The sequence below is a fragment of the Stegodyphus dumicola genome, chromosome 2 (genome assembly GCF_044657685.1).
Source record: "Stegodyphus dumicola isolate Sdum_Otavi_A_Nest chromosome 2, ASM4465768v1".
In the NCBI taxonomy this organism is placed as follows: Eukaryota; Metazoa; Arthropoda; class Arachnida; order Araneae; family Eresidae; genus Stegodyphus; species Stegodyphus dumicola.
The window spans coordinates 19939036-19961938 of record NC_140769.1 but is presented as its reverse complement, the minus strand read 5'-3'; the positions used below and the strand labels follow the sequence as shown (position 1 = coordinate 19961938).

The 22903-nt window shown below is 31.2% G+C and overlaps 1 protein-coding gene across 3 annotated transcripts in view; it reads right to left on the bottom strand.

Moving 5' to 3' along the window:
• Window positions 1-22903, bottom strand: part of Crag (DENN domain-containing protein Crag) — a 171639-nt gene that overhangs the window by 55719 nt on the left and 93017 nt on the right. For all 3 annotated transcript variants that reach the window (XM_085810501.1, XM_085810503.1, XM_085810502.1), the window contains one exon: window positions 7944-8138. In XM_085810501.1, the coding sequence (XP_085666627.1) occupies window positions 7944-8138 (195 nt within the window). The remainder of the gene's footprint in view (window positions 1-7943; window positions 8139-22903) is intronic.

The window sequence follows — 22903 nt, the reverse complement described above, 5'->3', positions numbered from 1 at the left end:
TGCTTGGCAAGATTTGCGCCGGTGAGACAGAAAAGTACCCTAGTATTTTAAATTTTTTTAATAATTTTCAAAAATTTACTATTTTAGGGAGGCTCGGTAGCAAAGTAGCTAGTGCGTCACGCAGCAGCACCGCGTTTGATTCCCAAGCTGGGCAAGGTTGAAACAGCCTTTCATCTCTTGAGTGGGTCGATAAAATTAGTACCAAGTTCCATTGGGGACTAATACCAGGGGGCCTGGAACAAGCTGACCACTTATGCACAAACACCACAAAGCTCACCATCTAGAAAGTAGTATATATCAAGGCATTGCCAGTCATGGCTCTCTAAGGTCTGTTTATGCTATCCAGTTTAGTTTTAAGTTTTACTATTTTAGTAACAAAAGTACATCTGTAACAGGTTTGGTTTAGGTTTATTTGATTACTGCAAAGCACAATAGCACTATCTGCCTAAGGTGAGGAATGCCTTCGTGAAGGACTTTCTAAGGGAAACTGGCTCGTATACATATTACACATGGGGAAAACCACGGAAACGGCCATGCAGCCAGACGGTTCGCAAGATTCGAACGTCGAACCGAACTACCAGTGTTCAGCGACTTTACAGCTCGGCCGTTGGAGAGCCTTCTATTACACAGTACCTGTGTGTGCAGGATCACCTTCAAAATTAAGAGAGTTGTATTTAAAATTGATGCTAAACTAAAACTGCTTTCTTGCATAATTTTATACTATTGAAAATACTGGTAATTGTCAAAATTATTCGTATTCAATATGTGTAAGATTATTAATGGGCTGCCAAAACGCAGTTAACTATGTAATATACTATATTCAACGTTATTATTATTTTAAATTTCAGGTTTTTATTATTTCTGCCATTATATCTGAAACAGGACATAAAGATGTAGAATAGAAATTTACCTTGCAACATATCCAATATGACTTAGTGGCAGTACTTCATTCTCTAGAAAAACATTTTAAATTTTTATACTTAAACAAAAAATTCATATTTGTTACAGCAAAACATCATTAACACAATAAACCAGAGTTGAATGCACATCTAGTTTAACTCCATTCTTGAAAACTAGTTTATTACTTTCAATTTAATTTAAAAATAATAAAAAATAAGGTACGTATTATGATGACTACCTAGATATCTCGCCCAAACTGGCAATCCTTGAAGGTTATACAGGCTAACCCTAACATAGGTTATAGAGGGCACTAAGCTAGAGAGTATTAATCCCACAATAGGGACTCTAAACATTTGGTGGGAACAGTTTGAAAATTGAAACGGATATTTATAGTGAACCAACGCAAAACAAAAACAATAGTCCTTTAGGGATAAAGGCCCTTTGGACTAATAAATAAATTAACAACTTTTAGCTATTTTTTCTTCTTGTAAAAAATAGACATACAGAATATCTTTAGAAATAAGCATGCATTTTCCACATATTTAACAAAATAATTCATTCTAGCTCTGTTGCAATACTGGCAAAGTTACTCCTCTCTTATTAAGGATGGGATTCAGAAATGTACAATGAAACCTCGAGATACGAGAAAAGTATAAGCAAAATACGAGCATCGACTCGAGTAACGAGCAATGAGCCAGGCTGTTGGTATGGGTGGCGCCATTTCCCTATTCAGCTCAACTCAGGGAATCCCCTCATCAGATCACTCAGTGTTCTTTTATATACGTGTCTGTGCCCTTGTAAGTTAATTGTTTTGACATTTAACGTGAAAATAATTATTTCAAGATGCCTTGCAAGAAGATTGTTAGATATGTAAGCACGTGTATATGCATGTGTGCACATATATGTGTATGAGTATACACATACATACATAAAGAATATACACATGCACACACGAGCACCTACATTGAAAAATGCAGGCATATAGACACACATTTCTGAATCTGGTCCTGATAACAGAAGAATACCTATATGAATCATAGGATTTACATTAATCAGTTTTATTAGAATTCTTAAATGCAGAGGATTTACATTAATCAGTTTTATTAGAATTCTTAAATGCAGAGAATTTCATCTTCACTATCCGAAAATTCAGTTTCATTTCCAGCTGAAATTATATCAGGACAAACTCATTTATATTATTTCCCTCTAACAACTGAACATTTTTAAAACCTTTTCTATTCCATGAAAAACTAATGCTACATTAAACATATATTTCCTAAATCTGAAAATTTTAAGTTAGCTTAAAAACTGTAATCATTGTTAAAAAAGTTTGATTTATGCAGATGTTAGATCAATAAAATTACTTTCCTGTGAAAAAGTAATATGGCATTGAACAACATGATTTTACAAATCAAGATATACCGAGTGAAAATTCCTGAAATGTTTTATTTCTTGGTATCTCACTGTGCAAGAATTGTATAAATAAGACTACCTCCCTTTTTTAAAAAAAAATGTTTAGTAAATACTATGAAGAAAATTGGTTACATTATTTACAGTTCATAATTAATAGAAAATAAATCATTTCTTAGCTTATCAGAATTTATTTTTTAACACATTTATAAACAGTACTAATTTAAACAAACATAAACATACCATTATGATTTCAATAACTATGAAATAGAAAATCCAAATCTGTGTCTTTGATGGTATAGTAGATTGGACATCTCGTTTACTACAATTCAGCAGGGTTCTGACTCCCCAGACTGTAATATATATATATATATTTAATTTACAAGGGAAAAAGCAACAAAAATATAAACAATTTCTTGGTTTTATATAAGCATTTCTGCACATTTACAATTTTCATTTTTTTAACTTTCTAGTTATATCCAAATGCATGATTTAGTAAAATATAATTCAAATAATTTAAGGTACTTTAGATCAAATACAAACTTTTCAATAAATTTTTTCATGCAAGTCTAATAATCGACATAACTATCAAGTTTTGACTTCGAAAATTATTTTTAGAGAAACCTGAGGCTGCAGTAAATAGTAATAAATTTATTCAAAACTGGAAGTAAAGCATTCTTACTTTATTTTCTTTTTTTAACTATGGCAGATCTTTTAAAACGACAAAATCAAACAAACAAAAAAGAAATGCATTTATGAAAGAAAACTTGATATATTTCAGTAATTACAAGTGCATGAAAATTCAGTATATATAAAATAAAATGAACAAAGATTTGGAACAAAGTACCTGTGTTTCTATCGCTTAAAATTTCCTGTTTTAATAGCACAATATCTTTGAGTTAAAGATTATATATTAAAGCAAATTTATAAAACTAAATTCAAAAATAAGAAATTAAATTATTTTTAGGGAAAACACTAAGCAAATAAAAAATTTTGAATTTCATAAATAAATGAAAGTTACATGCTTTATTTTTTGGCATAAGGTAGATAATATTTCCAGAACAGATTTCTGAACAATTAATCATGTTAATATTGCCTTTCTTTTTCCATTAAAAGCTATTTCCTGCTTAATTACAGTATGCTTTAAGATAAATATAAAAACGTTTGAGTAAAAATAATATAACTATAAAAAGGTGAGACACATACAAACAGGAGTGACACAAACAGTAAGAAACAGACTAGTGCAAAATTTTTTCAATTTATTGATTTGATATTCTATGTCATTAACAGTACCAAATCCTGAAAATGAATCATTAGGCACGTACACAAAAGAACAACACATGGAAAATCACATTTCCTAACAGACGCTATTTATAAAATTTTATATAGGTGAAGAAAGTAAGAGTATTAAACACTGAAAATATAAAATATTCACTTACTTTCTTCAAATAGTTAGTAACATCGATGGATTCAGTCACAAACGCCAATCCACGAACAAACAGTATTCTTTGCGACTTTACCATTCTTTTCGACCGCCATTGCTGACTTCACAAATATCCTGCCACAAACGGAAGTAGAAAGTGCCTGCTTTGCCATTGGTCAGTGAACAAGAATTGCAACGCTTTTTTTTTTTTCTTTATAATTAAACATATTAAGAAAGCCTCTAAATTAGCATATGAAATAAACTTACTTTTACATTATATAAATTTATATTCACAGCATCTCTGTATTTAAGTAATAATTCAATTTTTCTACGAAAAATAGAAATGTCTGTGTATGCGCATACTCAGTGTATAATCGTAAATCCGGTTAATTTTTATAAGTTAGCGTAAAATTAACTATGTAAATTTTGAGTTCATTTAACTGGACCCTTGTACTTATTCTGTAGATCTCTATATTAAGAATGTCTTTAACTGTTTCAGGAAAAATATAAAATATAATTATTTATTATTCCTCATAAAAATGATTAAAATCGCTATATCATTTTTCCCGTACATTAAACAAAATTTAAAAAATTTAGCCTCATATGATTTTTATAACAGAGATTAAAGGAACTGAAATATATGTAAAATATGAGAATTCAGCTTACAATTTCATAGGGTTATTATTATTATTATTAAATAAAAATATTAGTATATCTTTGATTATAATTAATGATCCTTTGTTCTACATTAAATTATTGTTCAAGAAGTTAAACATTTTCGAGCATCTTCTGCAGTATTTATTATTCTATTTCTCGACATGAAAAATTTGCTAGTCTTATTCCAATTTAATAGCCCACATTTGCTAAATAAAATAAGACGAGTATTGTACCAAACTCAGTAAGTACACAGATTTAATATACAGCTTAATCCAGTTAAATGAGTAACAGGATTTTCAAAAAAGAAATTAAATTGTGTAAATTAATGTAAGTGTTGATATGAATAAAAATAACAAATTTGATATAAGAAAATAAAAAAGTTATTTTGAAGATCTTTGAATTAAGAAAATATAATTTTTTTGCAAAAATGCACGTAAAAATTTAGCTCACATGTTAAAATTCATAGAAAAATGTTAGCCTCATATTTGAATGCCCCTTTTTCATGTTCGTGGACAAAGAAAACAAAGTGAAATGCCAGAAATACACTAAATATTTTGAATTAATAAACTTCATTTTCAATCTTTTTAGACATCGTATAATATCCGTAAAAGTGACAAATGAAATATACCATAAAGGCAGTAGTTTCTTTCAGAACATTCGGATTCGTATAATATGCGTAAAAGTGACGTATAAAATATACCATTATGGCGGTAGTTTTTTTCAGTACATTCGGATTCATATAATTTTCGTAAAAATAACATAACGATCAAGAGTCAACAGTAACTTTAGCCTTTTTCATTCGTAAAAATTTCGTAAAAGTAACGTGCAAAAAAAATGTAAAAAATACCATACCCTTATTTCACCAAAATTATACATATATTTTTGGAGACGTGCTGCCTGGGCACTAGGTGAGGAATCCTCCAGAACAATGACCTAGCTCTAAAATTGTGCCAGATTAAAATATTTTACATACTGAAAGGAAGAAGGAAATAATTTCTATAGTTAATTCAACTGTTAGGACGGAGGCTAATTTTGATAAAATTTCTTTCTACAAGTATAATACCATTTTAAAGGTAATGTCTTGGATCTTCCATTTTACAAATAATGCCAGATTAAGTCTTAATGAGAGAAATTTTATGTGTACTTCAGCCAATGATTGATTCCAACAGAATCCTTTGCGTTAAAAACAGAATTCCGAGAAGAGATGATTTTCAATTTCCTATTATTCTTCCTTCTAATCATCCTACTGGAATAAAATTAATAAAAGTTAAACACGAAATGACCAATCATGTTATACAATTTTGATATCCACTTTATAAAAACTATACTGGATCTTGAAAACACAAAAGACTGTCAAGAAAGTCATAAGAAGCTGTGTTATATGCCAGAGATTCAAAACTAGTTTTTTGAAAACACCCATTGCACCTCTTCCTGCAGATCAAGTAATAGAAGCAGAATCTTTTGAGATTGTATGTATTGACTTGATTGGATTATTGATACTGAACGGAAATAAAAAAAATATGGATATTAATTTTAATTAGTGCTATTTGAGCAGTACATTTAGAGTTGATTTTCTCTTTATTGCCTGGATGTTTCTTTAGACTTTCATTGCTAGCCACCCAAAACCCCCATACCATCTATTCCAACAATGGAATGAATTTCACAGGTGGTGACAGATTATTCAAAAGCTTAAACCAGAATAAAATCCTAGAGCATGCTAATATTTATAGGATCACACTTCCTGGTGGAAAGGATGGTGAGAGTGATCAACAGGAGATCACAATGAAATCAGAGCATTTTTAAAACTAGTATTGAATGAATATGATAGATGTAATTAATAACTTCTCTTTTGTGCACTGTTAGTATAATTAGGTAGTAATGTGTGAATAAAAATATATTATTATTCTAGAAGTATCTTTTGTCTCGGTCTTATTTGGATGAAGAAGAAGGAATATTTGAGACCTTTACATTTATTCTTGATAGCTTCATCAGAAAACAGTAGGAATTGACTTTTTTAAGGGGGACTAATTAAATAAACAGCAATTTATTCCTTCAAAATTCTGCCAGAATGACAGACACAAATTTGGAGAGATCTCATTTATTATGGTCAATGAAATTGCATACTCAGGTCAGATGTATTACTGTCACACAAATATGTAAGCTTTTATGTAAAAAATGCTCTTTTTCCCAAAAATCTCATATGATTTAAATGCAGGCTTTTGATATTCAAGGTGACAGCAAAGAAGATGATTCTTCTTAGAATTTTAGGTTTATAATTTCTTCCTCCATCCATTTGACTTTTCTACCATGAAAAGCATTTTTTATGTGCTCAACTATCTGGAATTTTCCCATATCTGGCATTTAACATTTCCTGAGTGTTCTGAATAGTTGAATTTTTACATTATGTCTTGAGATTCATGCACTGCTGAAGCAAAGAATAAATCAGTGCTAAACTGTACTGTGATGAGAAACACCCAACGAAAGTTTGATAAGATGGAATAATCATATGCGATAGAGCTGCATTCTTGATTTAAAAAAAAAAAAAAAAAAAAAAAAAGAGTGAGGAACAGAAAATGAAAGAAAGGAAAAAAAATCTCAGCATTGAAATAGACAAAAATCTACTTAAAGAGAAAACATCATGCTGTACATTGAGTTACTTGCCATAGATTTTGGATAGAATCTGCAAAGAAACATAAGTAACAATATTTATTACAGTTTCCAATAAAAGTACAGCAATTTTAATGTAGAGAAATAAATGAAAATGCTAAGCAAGGAAGTAGCATCTATTCAGACTGCTGGTCCAGATATAAAGCTCAAGAACTAGAAAAATTTCGATTTATGCACAAAATAGTTAATCATACATATAACTCAATTAATACAAGAGAGATCATACATATGCAACATAAAGAAAGAATGCAGGGATCTACAAAATAGTGCAATTATACTAAATTGAATCTAATTTATTTTAGTGTACAGTTACACAATAGTGAAATTTCTAAATCACACTACTTATTTTTTAAGGACATATTATTCTCCTAAAAAGGTGGCTGAGAGGACAGTTAAATCTCTAAAGAAAAGAATGAGCAAGAACTCGCTAATAGGTAGAGAGAAAAGCCATGAATGTATAAAATTATATGAGATGAGTAAAAAACATTATGCAAGAAAAATGTTAACATGATTTTTTCTTTGTTTTCTTCTTAAGAAGGACAATTTTTGTTTATTGTGCATTATTTAAAACAAGGAATTTTTATTACTTGAATGGACTGATCCAAATCTATTTTTTATCCCTTTCCCAACTCCTTGAGAAGTTCAAATTTTTCCTGATCTATTGAAAATACTTTCAATGACTACTTTTTTCTTTCTTTGATCTTTTATAATTGCTCACAATTTTCTAAATGAGTAGAAACATTGTACCATACTTGGGCAACAAAAGACAAAAAATTTTTAATATTTGCCTTGCATAAGAGGAAATCATAAATATTTATTCCCCCCCCCTCTAAACTTAAAAAATGCAATCTGCTATTGAACTCGAATCAAATGAAATTTGACTTACCAACATGAGGTAAACTATTCCTGCAGGACCTTTCTCTGCTACAGGGTTCAATTCCAAATAAAGAATCGCTATAACTGGTAAAATTTGGAGAGTCCATATTAATACGATGACCATCAGATGATAATCCACCAAATTCTCCGTCATCATACAACACTAACTGATCTATATCATGCTGACTACTTACAGAATTTGCAACTGAGGGGGGAAAAAATATATATATATATATATATATATTTCTATAATATGAATTTCATTAAAAAAGGCAGATAAAGACCAAAAAAACACACGAATTCGTTTTTAAAAGTGAAAGCAATTAAAATTTTATATAATTTTGAACTTACAGTTATAGAATTTAACTAATTAGCCTAGTTTACAAATTAGGTACAACTTACTCAATTTATAAATGCAGTTACCTCATTTAGGCAACCGTTAAGACAGAATTGAAAACACTGACTTTGCAATCCAAGCATGATATTGCATTTTGGTAGGTTCTGATCAAGCAAACATAATCCAGACTGAAATTTAGACATCTAAGTTTCATGTGTAAACAGTTATTAAAGGCTTTTATTAAAGAACTCATCACTTAAGTTTTATACAAATTTGAAACTTGCACACTAAGATTGGATTATTAAATATATCAATTTTTGTAATTACCCATAATAGCCACTTTTACAAAGGCCTACAATATAAATATATTCAATTTTATTTAGGTTACTGAATTTCTTTCTTAGTTAATAAATAGCATCATTCATACCTTGCAGGTAAGTTCATATCATCCAAACTTACTTAAGGAATTAAAATGGTTATCATATCATGGCATTAGAGTTTAACCCGAAAAACTTTTTTTCCAGGAAAAATTGAAGATTAAGAAATGGAGTGGTAAAGGTATGCTTTGTTGTAAATGTTACAGAAATTTTATAAATACTATAAAGTTTGTTAATAATAAGCATTTTTAACAAAAATATTTATTAGTTATGTTATTCTGACATTGCTAATTCTACCATGTCATAATCAGATATGATTACATCATTTCAAAACTTATGTCTTGTAAAGATACTATATAGTACAAAGTCCGTATTCCGGACGTCCATTATCCGGAATGATCTATAATCCGGACCTCAAAGTTTAAGTTTGTAACTGAACAAGAAATTATGTCTGTTTATAGAATAAAAGAGAAAGTGTTAGCACAAAAAACGAAGCAACTTAAACAACTTACATTGAAAGAAATGTTTAATAAAGTAAAAAAATAAATATTAAACTTTTTTTTTTTAAATTTTGATACCCTTTAGATCATAATTGCTCTTTATTTCATAAATTACGGTTTCATATTTTTAATTGTACAATTTCTGCATGCCATCTTACCAGATTTAAATTGATGATTTATAATCCGGAAAAAGCCTAATCCGGAATTGCCGAAGTCCCGACGAGTCCAGATTACGGATTTTGTACTGTACAAACAAAATCTTTCAAAAAGATTAAAATAGAGAACAAGACAACAGTGTATTACATTACATCTATAGTTTAATCCTGGATATCTTTTAAGTTCATGTGCCAGCAAATATATCAGCAGTGTGATAACTCCTGAAAAGATATACTTTCACAGATTTAATGGCAGAAATGCTCTAGAACAAGAATTCCCAACCTTTTTCCTGTCTTGACCTTTTTTAAAAGAATGGTTTTCTTCATCAACCCACTTACATTTTTCTCTACTATATACCAGCACATAACATATTACAGATAATTGCACCTAAATAACTTAAATGACTAGGCTAATATAAACAAATGTTTTGGAAAAAAAACATTTATTAAATTTATGTCTTATTTTCTGTATTTTTTTAATTTAAATAAATTTTCAGGGAAGGAAGGGGGAATTACAGATTCAAAATGCGCAAAAAATCAATTTTAATGAACAAGACGACTGCCCTTGATGTATTGATGCAATCTGCTTAATATTTAGAATAAGACTACTTAATTTAATTCTTAAATCATCCCGTTCAAAAATAATCAACCTCTTTCCTGTTTTTCCATAATAAATTATTAATTTGACTAAAGCTTGCTTCCACTATGTAAGAAGTCAATAATGTTTGGTTTGTAACAAATTTTTCTTTAATATTTCTCTCAGATGACTTTTAAATTTAATAATTAAACACATCCACTTTTTTTTTATAAGTGTTTGAATGTTTTTCTTCAATACGGTTAACTTTTGCATCCTAATATCAATCAATATTCAGCAGTTCTATTAAGTCATGCTGGCAATTTCAAATTTTCACCGTCTTAAAAGCAAACATTAAACTCTGCAAATGGCTTGTATATAACAATATATCTTTTGAAGAAACAGACAATCAAAGCAATTGAATTCTTTTTGATTCAAGAGTAATATTTAACTCAATTTATTTAGATTGAAATTTCAAGTCAAATTTTGAATGAAAACCAAAGATATCATTTTAACTTCAATGAAATTGATGTATCTTCCTTGCAGTTATGTTGTGTGGCACTGGACAATGGGCAGATATCAGCTAAGTACACTATATGTTTTCTGAACTTTCTCAATTCTGTTATGATAGGGTTCTACACTTTAAAGGCAAAACTCAATCACAGTAATAGAAATGGCTATAAAATATTGCAAATAATTACCCCTGGATGATCAGTGAAGAAGGAAATTGTTGTAACTTTCATCATTGTGATCATAAAGTTGCATAAAAAAGATGATCATTCAAAGCTTTATTTATTATAGTACAGTCAAAAGTCCTTAATCCGGACTCGTCGGGACTTCGGCGATTCCAGATTATCGATTTTTCCGGATTATAGATCATCAGTTTAAATCTGGTAAGATGGCATGCAGAAATTATAAAATTAAAAATATGAAACCGTAATTTATGAAATAAAGAATAATTATGATCTAAAGGGTATCAAAATTTACAAAAAAAAAAAAAAAAAAAAAAGCTTAATATTTATTTGTTTACTTTATTAAACATTTCTTTCAATGTAAGTTGTTTAAGTTGCTTCGTTTTTTATGTGATAATACATTCTCTTTAATTCTATAAACAGACATAATTTCTTGTTCAGTTACAAAGTTCCGCTGTTCAAGTTCTATAATTGCTGTGTCTACCGACTAATTTGTCAATTGAAATTTTTTCGTTTTCAATAACCTCTGTCACTTTCTTCGCTATTGGAAGCGAATTATAATGATGAGGAATTTGATTTAAATCATATCAAAGACAAAGTACATCGAGATGAAATACTACATTTAGTACGGAATTATAAGCCAAATAAAATAAAAACATCTGCCCTGAAGATAAGGATAGTGCTGACAGATCAACTTCCAATTCATTTCGCGCTGGCCGCGCTACGGCGTTAAAGATAAACAAAGTTTAGATAAACAAACGTTAAAGTTTAGATAAACAAAGGATATGCTTTTATCCATTTTTTGCAGTAATTCCACATTTTGTTTAATGAACTTTGAAATATACTTTCACTTTGTAGATCCTTTACATATTAATATATATCAGAAATTCTATTTGACATAATTGAAAGTTCAAGCTTACTTTTATAAAATTGCTCTAACAGTCTGCAAAAAATAATAAGCCAGATCCAATTCGAAGATTAAGGAACAACGCAATCTGCAACATTAACTGAAACAGATAATTAGATAATTTTAGCTTAGCTTACGCTGTCTGTTAGACATTAAACGCGCACTCGTAAACATATTTTGCGCACGCGCACAAGCATATTCGCAGCCATAAAGGTCTTACGCGCATGCGTCAATGCGGTGCATGCGCAGAAAGTTTGTAGCTTTGAGGTCCAGATTATAGATCATTCCGGATTATGGGTGTCCGAATTAACGACTTTTGACTGTATTCATTGTTTTAATGCATGGCTTTAAAACAGTATGAAGCTCCTCTTGAATATTTTTCATTGTAAATTTTAATGTACTGGAAAAAAAAAAAAAAAAAAAAAACCACCACTCCTAAAAACTATTATTAAAGAAAGGTGTACAAACTACATCAGCCAGAAAGAACTGTAAATATATAAATGAGCACATTATCTAAGGAAAAACACTTATTACTTCTAAATCAATTAGGCTGCTAATCAATTACAGATTGATTAAATCTGAAGGAAAATTACATATTTTTATGCTTTATCAAATAGCAACACCCTGAGAAACAGCTGTGTGCAAGGACACATGGATGTAAAATTAATGGTTTTATGTTTTACATAAAGGTAATATTTTTCTAAGGCACATGAAAAACAATTGCTGCTTCTAGATTCTTTCCATTCCTCATCTATTAATTTCTAAGGCATGATTGAGTGTACAGATTTTATTTTGCCTGAATAGGATTTTGTATGTTAACTGAAAACATTGTATGTGCTTTGAAGAGTGCAGAAAGAAAAAGAATTCTTTATTTTAAATATTTTTTAATGTATACACAAAACTAATATGAAACCCTAACTAGTAAAGAAAACTTCTGCTATACAAATTATCAATAATAAGTTGTATGCCATTATCAATATTTTTTCATCAAGCATATACAGTAAGACCCCGCTTAACGCGGGGGATACGTTCCATCAAAGTAGAGCGTAATGCGAAACAGCGCTAAACGAGGCTATCTTTACATGTAAATTTTGGGGCTAGGGGAAGATGGCTAGGAAATTGGTTAGGTATTAAATTTAAAAAGTATGTTTTTTTAATAAAAATAAAACGAATATTCTTAAAAAAAAAATAAAATTCTAAGTCAGTCATATTTAGTTAGCCTTCCGCGTTTTCAGTGTTCTGCCTTTTTGTGACAAAAGCATCTAATGTTGTTTGCCTTTTTCTTTTGCGTTGTTCTCTTAAAAGTTCTTCATAAACGGATAGAGCATCTCTAACACCACGCCTTACTTTTGAGCTCCTGTCAAAATTCGGATCATTTTCAATGAATTGATCCATTATTTCAGTTATGGTAGACAAACTCCTTTTTACAAACGCCATCGAAAGTTCTTTTTGCTCTTCTTCTGAATCACTGCTGTCAACATTTTTGTTTTCTTCTTGTTCAGTTAATTCCTTGAGCTCATCATTAGAAAGACTAGCCGCTGCTTCTTGAATTATTTCTTCGACATCTTCCACATTTACCCCTTCAAAATATGTCTGTACAATACCGCACCAAACAAGAAATACAAGTACACTCTTTCGGATTGGTATTTGAAACCTATCGCTGCATAATATTTCAGGGAATCCCCGTATGCTGCGAGCGACTTCGTGGAATCCCCGGGTTGAAATAAAAGAGCGCTTTACCGAAACAGCGCTAAACGAAACAGCGTTAAGCGGGGTCTTACTGTACATAAGTTTCCTACATTTAAACATATTTTTAATGAACAGAAATATGCCACAACTTATTTCCTATATCAAAACAATATACGTAGATACTTAATTAAGTTATTACACATTAATAACTTAATAACTATCCTTTATACATGTTTTATCTTTTCATAAATTTATCATTTGCTGTACTGCAAAAATATTAAACATATCTTTTAAAATGCAAACATATTATATCTACAGATTAGAATGCATTAGCATTCTGTTTCTTTTGTAAACCCTTTAAATGTCCTATTGTTGAAATGTTAACAAGAAAAAACATTTTTTCTCCTAATGACTCAGCATTTATTTGAAGACAATTCATTGGGAAAGGCTGAATCTAACAGCTATACACCAAAGGGGGTTATGCCTATATAAGATGCATATGAAGTGGAAGAGGACACACAAACAAGCCTTACACACGGATCAAACTCGTATGCTTAGTTTCAGGACAGCAATCAGCCTCCACTAGCAACTGTACTGCCCAGTATGACAAAGCAAAATATCTGAACTTGAATACTTTGCAAACCACTATTATTCAGAGATATTGTAATGCCCATTTGTTCATTTAAAAGTCATACAACAAGTGTGAAACTCTCAGTGCTTAAATTTGGTTGTTAGAAAGCATTAGCATACTTTTTACAGAAGATATGTATTAAGTGGTATCTTGAAGAACAGCACATTTAGGGTCATAATATGTTGTGTAATTTGAAGGACCACTAGAGGGTGTTGTTGCTCGCTTAGTTGAAAAAAAGAATAAAGTTTGTTCATGTTGAAGGCGGCAGCCTAAGAATACGCTCTGTATATAGTAATTAAAATATTGTTAAAAATGTAAAAGTGTTAAAATTAGTGAATTCACTGAACCACCATTATCTGATTTGGAAATGCACAAAATTATTAGATGGTGCATGCGGCGTAAAAGGCTTTGTGAAGATTTTAGGTGTTCAATCTAAGTGTTTCGATTTGAATTTAACAATGGATATTTCATATTCAAGGGACAATGGAATTCCAAATAAAGGTAGGGAAATCTTAAATTAATTATTTAGTGATTATTTGTAGTAAATTAGTAAATATTTATTATTGCTGTTCGTGGGTGTATTTAAATTAAATAAAATGGAAGATAAGTTAGATAGGTTGAAACGTAAATGTTCCACATTGAGATCGTCTGCTACTAAGTTAATTAAAGTGATTGAAGATAAATTAAAAATTGAAGGGGACGAAAATTCGATTAAAAAATTACGGGAATTGATTGAATTATTAACTGAAAAGAAAAATAATTTGAGAAAGCTTGATGATGAAATACAAGAGTTAATTGATGTTAACTTAATTGAAAAAGATTATAGTATAAGCGAAGAATACAATGACAAATGTATTTGCTTGTAGTCAAATTAAGCAGTTTCTAGGTGCGGTTACCACAGTACAGCCAGCAAGTAATCCCCAAAGTTCTGATTTAAACCAATCTAGTGGTAATGGAAATTTGCATGTAAGTTCCAGTTCTAGTGGGAATAGTACGCTGAAATTACCAAAATTAATGATTCATAAATTTTGGGGAGACCCCAACAATGGAATGAATTTTGGAATAGTTTCAAAAATTCAATACATTAAAACGAAACGCTTTTAAAATTAAAAAATTTGCATACTTAAAAACATTCTTAATGGGACAAGCTTTGAATGTTGTTTCAGGCTTTGAGTTAACAGAAAGTAATCACGATAGTTGCGTAGCATCACTAAAGGACAGATATGGTCGAAAAGACCTGATCATTAATTCATTCACGAATAAAATTCTCAATTTAGAAGCCGTTAAAAATTCTGCTAACATAAAGGCTTTACGTAAATTATATGATGAATTAGAAGTTTCAATTCGTAATTTGGAAACTTTAGAAGTAACTTCTGGGTCATATGGAATTTATTAATTCCAATATTATTAAAATTAATTCCGGACGATTTAGTTTTGGAATTTAATCGGCAAAAAGGATCGAAAGATAAAGTTTCGGAATTAACGCAATTTATTAAAACGGAAATAGAATGCAGGAAAGTTTCAAATCTAGTATTAAATGAAAGGAAGAGTCCTGTGCCTCCACGAGTCGATCAATCAAAATATGAAACTAGAAAATATGTAAAACATACACCCACGGCTGCATTTCATACTGCAGTTAACCGAAAATGCATCTTTTGTGATAATTTGCATGAGTCATTTAAATGCGAAGTGAATGTTTCTGATAAATTAAAGAAACTAAGATCTGAAAACCGCTGCTATTCTTGTTTAAAAAATTTCATACATAAAAAAAGTGTAGAAATAAAACTAAACGTAATAAATGTGGCGGTATGTATCACAATGAATTTATTTGTACTAATAAATCCCCTGTAATCAAAAAGTCAGAACAAGGTTATTCTGGAAATGAAAATGAATCTCTGACTTTGAATTCTGAGGAAAGAAATAAAGTTCAAAACTTAAAATTGATTGCTTCTGTTCCTCAAGGTGATAATAATAATGACTGTAATGCCAGGGAAATATTATTACAAACTGGTACAGTTTATGCTTGTTCTAAGTATAAATCAAAATTAACTAGATTAATTCTTGATCAAGGCAGTCACAGATCCTTTATAACTAAAAAATTGGCCGACTTTTTAAAACTTACTCCAATCCGTTATGAAAGACTTTCTGTGTATTCATTTGGTGCGACCAAGGCAATGAATCATTCCTATCCGGTCGTTGAAATCAAAATTCAGAATTGGAAACAAAATAATAAAATAAAAATTGAATGTTTGATCTCGGATGTTATTTCCTCGGCGCCCATCAGTGTGCCTAGTAAACAAATTGCAGACTTCATAGAGCATCTGGGGTTGCAGATCCCCGATTGCTCAAGAAAAAATAACATAGATGTTGAGATATTAACTGGCGGGGATGAATTCTGGAATGTAGTTTATTCAGAAAGAATTAAAATATCTGAAGGGTTATACGCAGTTAGTTCTGTGTTTGGTTGGGTTGCTGCAGGAATCGAGAAAAATAAAACAAATAAAACTTGTTCTGAAAATTTAGCGGTAATGACAAACACTGTTGTGTTGAAAGATTTAAGAGGTTTTGGGGAATTAGAACATATGGGAATTAATGATTCTGATGATTATTCCGATATTGACTGCGAAATAATAGACCAGCTTGAAAGAAATTTGCAGTTTAAAAACAGAAGATATGAGGCAAATTTAACCTGGAAATACAGTCCGAATAATCTAGGAAATAATTTTAAGGTAGCTAAGAAACGATTCGCAAACCTTCACAATAAACTAAGTAAAACTCTGGAGATTTTTCAGGAATGTAAAAGTATAATTGAGAACCAGATATTAGAAGGAATTGTGGAGGAATGTCAGAATAATGATACAAATTTGGGTTATTTTATGCCGCACCGAGCAGTGATACGACCTAGTGAAACTACTAAGGTAAGAATTGTGTATGATGCTAGCTCAAGGGCAGAGGACACGAATTCGTTAAATGACTGCCTTGAATCGGGACCTAATCTAAATCCAAATATAATAGACATTATTATAATAGACATTATTAAATTTTCGTAAGTTTAAGGTAGCATTTTGTGGAGATGTTGAAAAAGCCTTTTTGATGATAGGAATTGCTGAAGGTGATAGACAATTTCTAAAATTTCTTTGGTTTAATGAAAATAATGACTCCTTTAAGATTACGCAAATGTGTCACATAGCTTTCGGTTTGACTATATCTCCTTTCATTTTGGCTGCCACTATAAAATATCACATTCGGAAATATAAAGATAAAATGCCGTACAGTTTCCAAATGTTAAATTCTTCTGTCTATGTCGACGACCTATATTCTGGAGCAGGAACGGTTGAAGATACATATCGATTATCTGTAGATGCAGTTAACATATTTAAGGATGCTGGGATGAATTTTAGAAAATTAAGAACTAATTCTAAAGCATTAAATGATTTATGGGTCTCAAATGGGATTAAGGAATCAGATAACAAATTAACTAGTGAATTGAATTTCTTAGGCATGATTTGGAATTCCATTGAGGACAATATAAATTTAAAAAATTTAATTTTTTTTAAACGATTTTGCTACAAAAAGGAAATTTTTGCAAAGTATCACCCAAATATACAATCCATTTGGATTTACTGCACCCTTTGTTATTCGGGCAAAAATTATTATGCAAGAAATCTGGTGTTCCGGTTCTGACTGGGATGAGGTCCTTCCTGCAGAGATTAAGGACAAATTCAACATTTGGTGGGAGGAACTTAATGATTTAACTGAAATATCGATACAGCGAAATTTCTTTGATGACAATCCAGTGAATATAAGCCTTCCTATTTTCGGACGCTAGTTCTAAAGCATATGGGGCCATCGCATATTTCAGATATTGTACGAGTGATTCTGAAATTAAAACTTCCTTTATCATGTCGAAATGCAGAGTTGCACCTTTAAGATCAATCAAGCTTCCTCGTTTAAAGTTAATGGGAGCACTTGTGGCTTCTTGAATGTATAAATATTTTAAAAAATTGTTTGGTGATTTAATTGAGAATGTTTATTTTTGGAGTGATTCCGAAATCGCCATTACTTGGATTAAAGGTTCGCCAAATAATTGGAAACAATTTATCGCCAATCGTGTTACAAAAAAATTGTGGAACCACTGCAAAAGAAAACAAAATCCTTCCAATTTACTGACTCGAGGAATTAGTGCTCAGTCACTAGTTAAGAATGATCTGTGCTGCCATGGGCCACACTGGTTACGTTTTCCTACTGAAAACTTTCCGAAACAAAAGAAATTACAACCAAATTCAGAATCGTTACAGTTAAGAAAAAGTATTGTTTTGACTGCACCTGTAATTAACAATGAATCCCCATTTTTGCATATAGAAAAATTCAGTTCTTTAGGAAAATTACTTCGAATTACTGCCTATGTATTTAGATTTATTCGGAGGCTTCAGAAAAGGTCTACAGAGAATGGACCTTTAAGTGCTTTTGAGATTAAAGCAGCTGAACATTATTGGGTAAAACTTACTCAACGAGAATCATATCAAGTGGAAATGATTAAGTTATCAAATAAAAAATCAATTCTCGATTCTTCCAGCTACTCCCTTAATCCAAGACTTGATGAGGAGGGAATTCTTCGGTTGAAAGGTCGCATTCAATTTGCAGACTGTCACGAGAATTTAAAACATCCTAATCTATTACCCTCAAAATGCAAGTTTACCGACTTGATCATCATGGACTCACATGAAAGGGTATTCCATGCTGGAGTTAATTCGACACTATCTCAGATCAGAGACAAATATTGGATCATTAAGGGAAGACAGCGTGTTAAGACTATCATCAGCAAATGTGTGATATGCAAATGATATAGTGCTCGTCCTGGGGTGCAGGATATCGTTCCACTTCCTCCAGACAGAATCCAAGAGTCGCCTCCATTTGCTGTGACCGGGTTGGACTTTGCCAGTCCATTTTTTACGAAAGACAAGCAAGGTAAAGTTTACATGCTGTTGTTAACGTGTGCAGTCACTCGTGCCTTACATGTAGAGATAGTAACTGATCTCAGCACTGAAAGTTTTTTACTAGCTTTCCGAAGATTTTTAGCTCGCCGAGGACTGTGTACCACCGTGTACTCCGATAATGCCAAGAGTTTTAAAAAAGCTGACAAAGAACTAAAACATATTTTTAAAACTCTGAGTGACTCATCTGTGAAAGAATTATTTTCTGCTAGAGGCATAAATTGGAAATTTATTATTGAGAGGGGTCCATGTTGGGGAGGGTTTTGGGAGCGTATGATATGAACCATAAAATCCAGCTTGCGAAAAATTATTGGTCGATCATCCCTTACTGTGAAAGAACTTGAAACAGTGCTTATTGAAATCAAGGCAATGATTAATTGTAGACCAATTACCTACGTGTTTACCGATCCCAATGAACTTCTCCACTAACACCCTCTGATTTTCTGGTTGGTTGACGATTACTATCTCTGCCTGCTAATACAATAAAATCCCAGAAATCTCTGGACAATAGGTAAAATTTTGGAATTAATGCCAGGCAGAGATGGTAAAATAAGATCTTGCATAATTAAAACACCTACTGGTACCTTAAAAAGGCCTATACAATTGTTATATAATATGGAGCTTAACTAATGTTTGTATTTTGTATTTTTAGGTTTGATTCTCCCGACCATGGGAAATACACAAATCCGGTGATTGACAATATGGTGCACAATGGACGCATGTTGGAATTCCGACCTTTAGTATTGTTTAAAGTGAATGTGGTTTCTAAGAGTGATCAGTATTCAGTAGTTATGGCTCAAAGGCAACATTTAAGTAAAGGTAAAAAGTGGCGAATGCTGGCAGAATCAATGGAGGTCAAACACAAATGGAGGTGATTCAAGATTTGAATATCTCTCAAAGTGTGATATCAAGAGTTTGGAGCTGCTTTTTAGCACTGGATTGGTTGCTAGATAGCCTGATCAAGGCCGACGAACAGCAACAATTGCATGAGAAGACTACTGAAGAAAAAAAATTCGTCTTGCATCACAAAGCATCACATGAAGAAAGATAAGGCAAAATTGCCAAAATATTAATTGAATATTCTAGAATATATTATTGAAAGATGAACTTTCCACCGAGTTCAAGAGGGGAGTGTTGTGTAATTTGAAGAACCACTAGAGGGCGCTGTTGTTCGCTTAATTGAAAAAAAAGAATAAAGTTTGTTCATGTTGAAGGCGGCGGCCTAAGAATACGCTCTGTATATAGCAATTAAAATATTGTTAAAAATGTAAAAGTGTTAAAATTAGTGAATTCACTGAACCACCATTATCTGATTTGGAATTGCACAAAATTATTAGATAATATAAACAGAATTAAAGCATCTTTTGACCATTCGGCATAATTTTGAGTCTTGAGCAAAGAAGCTTGGGTTTCTTTGATCAAAAACAGATTCCTGTCATGCAACAACCACTTTATTAGCTAGATTTTTTCAGCCTCTGAACTTATTGCACTTTCTCATTAACATGGTGATTTCAGACAATTTAAGGTATCCAAAAGGATATGACAGCCAGTTTATAATGAATACCAAAAGAAGCATCCTGATGTCTATAAAAACACCAAGAGCCTTTGAGTAAGTATATATTGTGTGCTAACTAAGAATTCACAAAGACTTTCCTTACATAATCAGGCCAGATGAAGCAGAAAATTTGAAACTTTTAAAAAAGACTGCGATAAACAGTAGCTCTTACAGCAACTTAAACAACCATAAATAGCTTGGAAAGAAGAAGAAAGATAAAGCAAAATTTCCCTTACTACACATGGACATTACAGATAATCAAAGTCACTTGCAGTATCACTGGGTGGAAAGCTCAACAGTGTAATATGCATTAACAGTTCTCAATACACTTCCTACTAAAATCATTGAGTGACTTACTGTATGCTGCTCACAGCTTTATATATATAGGATTGCTCAAGTGGAAGGACAAGCACTTTTGAAAATTTTTTTTCAAAAATACTCTTAAGAGTTTCTAAAGCATATTTTCTGAAAACTTCCAGATTATTACAAAGTTAACAAGAAATCACCAAATGTTGCTGTCTTGTAGATAAAAAATATTGCCAAGGCCCAGTGGAAGGACCTTTGGTCATATCTCTAGTTCTGTTTACTATCCTTACGATTTTCATATCTCGATTCTAGAGTATCAATTAGTTCAGAGTTAAAAGAGTTACAATATAATTCATGAAATAAATAATTAAATGCACTAAATAAATATATACATAAATGCCAATACATAAAAATGCAGTTATTCACATGTAAAAACACATGAAACGTTAATTACACACAAAAAACTATAACAAATAATATAAATTTACAGCACCATGTTCTCAAGGATGTTACTTCAAAAATGACTTGTACACTGATCATTAAAGGATAATGAGAAAAAAAATATGCTCTAAGTTAATGTTGCAACTAATGTCCAATACTGTAATTATTTACAATAATTAAATACAACTGAACACAGAATTGCACTTCTGCACATACATTAGCATGGGAAATACACAAATCCGGTGATTGACAATATGGTGCACAATGGACGCATGTTGGAATTCTGACCTTCAGTATTGTTTAAAGTGAATGTGGTTTCTAAGAGCGATCAGTATTCAGTAGTTATGGCTCAAAGGCAACATTTAAGTAAAGGTAAAAAGTGGCGAATGCTGCAGAATCAATGGAGGTCAAACACAAATGGAGGTGACTCAAGATTTGAATATCTCTCAAAGTGTGATATCAAGAGTTTGGAGCTGCTTTTTAGCACTGGATTAGTTGCTAGATAGCCTGACCAAGGCCGACCAACAGCAACAATTGCATGAGAAGACTACTGAAGAAAAAAAAATTCGTCTTGCACCACAAAGCATCACATGAGAATTACAAAATGTGAGTACGAAAAACACATCAAATTTAAATAATATGAATAAGTTAGCGGGACAAAGCAAAATTTAAAAGTTCTATGTACACCTGAAAAGAAAACGTATAAAAACATTTCAGTATGAATGAAATCAGTTCATTCTTTCCAAGCAACAACTAATTCCTAAATATTTTTGTCGCCAAATCAGGAAACAAAAACTTTTCGCTCTTCAGGTTGACATGCATATGTATGACATGATTTAAATTTGATGTAATATAACTTTTTATCAATATCAATAAAATAATTAATGTGACAATAACATATGTCAATTATCCTAACCTGAAACAAAAGGTTGCCAATAGCAGCTATTTATTTAAAATGCTGACATTAGCAAAACATTTTTGACATACAATGGCATCACATGCAATCACATGCTTTCTTCAACAGCAGAATATGACCTTTTAGAATAATATGTTTAATGTTTGGCAATGCTATTTTTTTTTTCTTTTTTCCTTAAAATTTTACAAAACTGACAAATTTTTGATTAACAGACTCTGCAATTTGAAAGCGAGCATTGGTAACACTTTTCGAAATAAAGCATTTTTATTTCCAATGCGCAAGACTATTGTCACTTGAATAAAAGAGTGCAAAAATTGGCTTTTTTTCAGACATTTTAATTAATATCACAATTGATTAAAGCTGTAGGAAGATGAGAATGGTCGAAATGGCTTCCCATGAAATTTTTTAATCCAGAGCTGCCTTTCTTGAAACTCAACTCCCTGCTGTTCTGGAGGAGGATGATCTCAAAAAACAGACAGCATCAAACATATATATAGTATAGCAATCAAACAAAGAAAATCATTTACAGTATTTAACTGTAAATGATTAAAAAAGATTTAAGATTAAAAAAGTCATTGAAAGCAAGATCGGCGAAGACAGAGAAATAAATTCAGGACATTTCAGTGGCTAATTAATTTCCATTTACATTTCAATGAATTTCTAGCATAATTAAGTAAAAGGTAATCCAAAAATATGTGGAAGACACTTTGCTGAACACCAAGATCACAACAGCATACATTGGAAGATGGCAGCTTAAACCGTTCAAGTTAAATATTAAACTTTTCACGCCAGACAAAAACTGTGTAACATTAAAATTGAGTAATAAGTTCTTAGTTTTATGTCTTTCAAAGATAATTGGAAAAAGTTTTTTTGTAATAGCTCTCTTATGAAAAGTG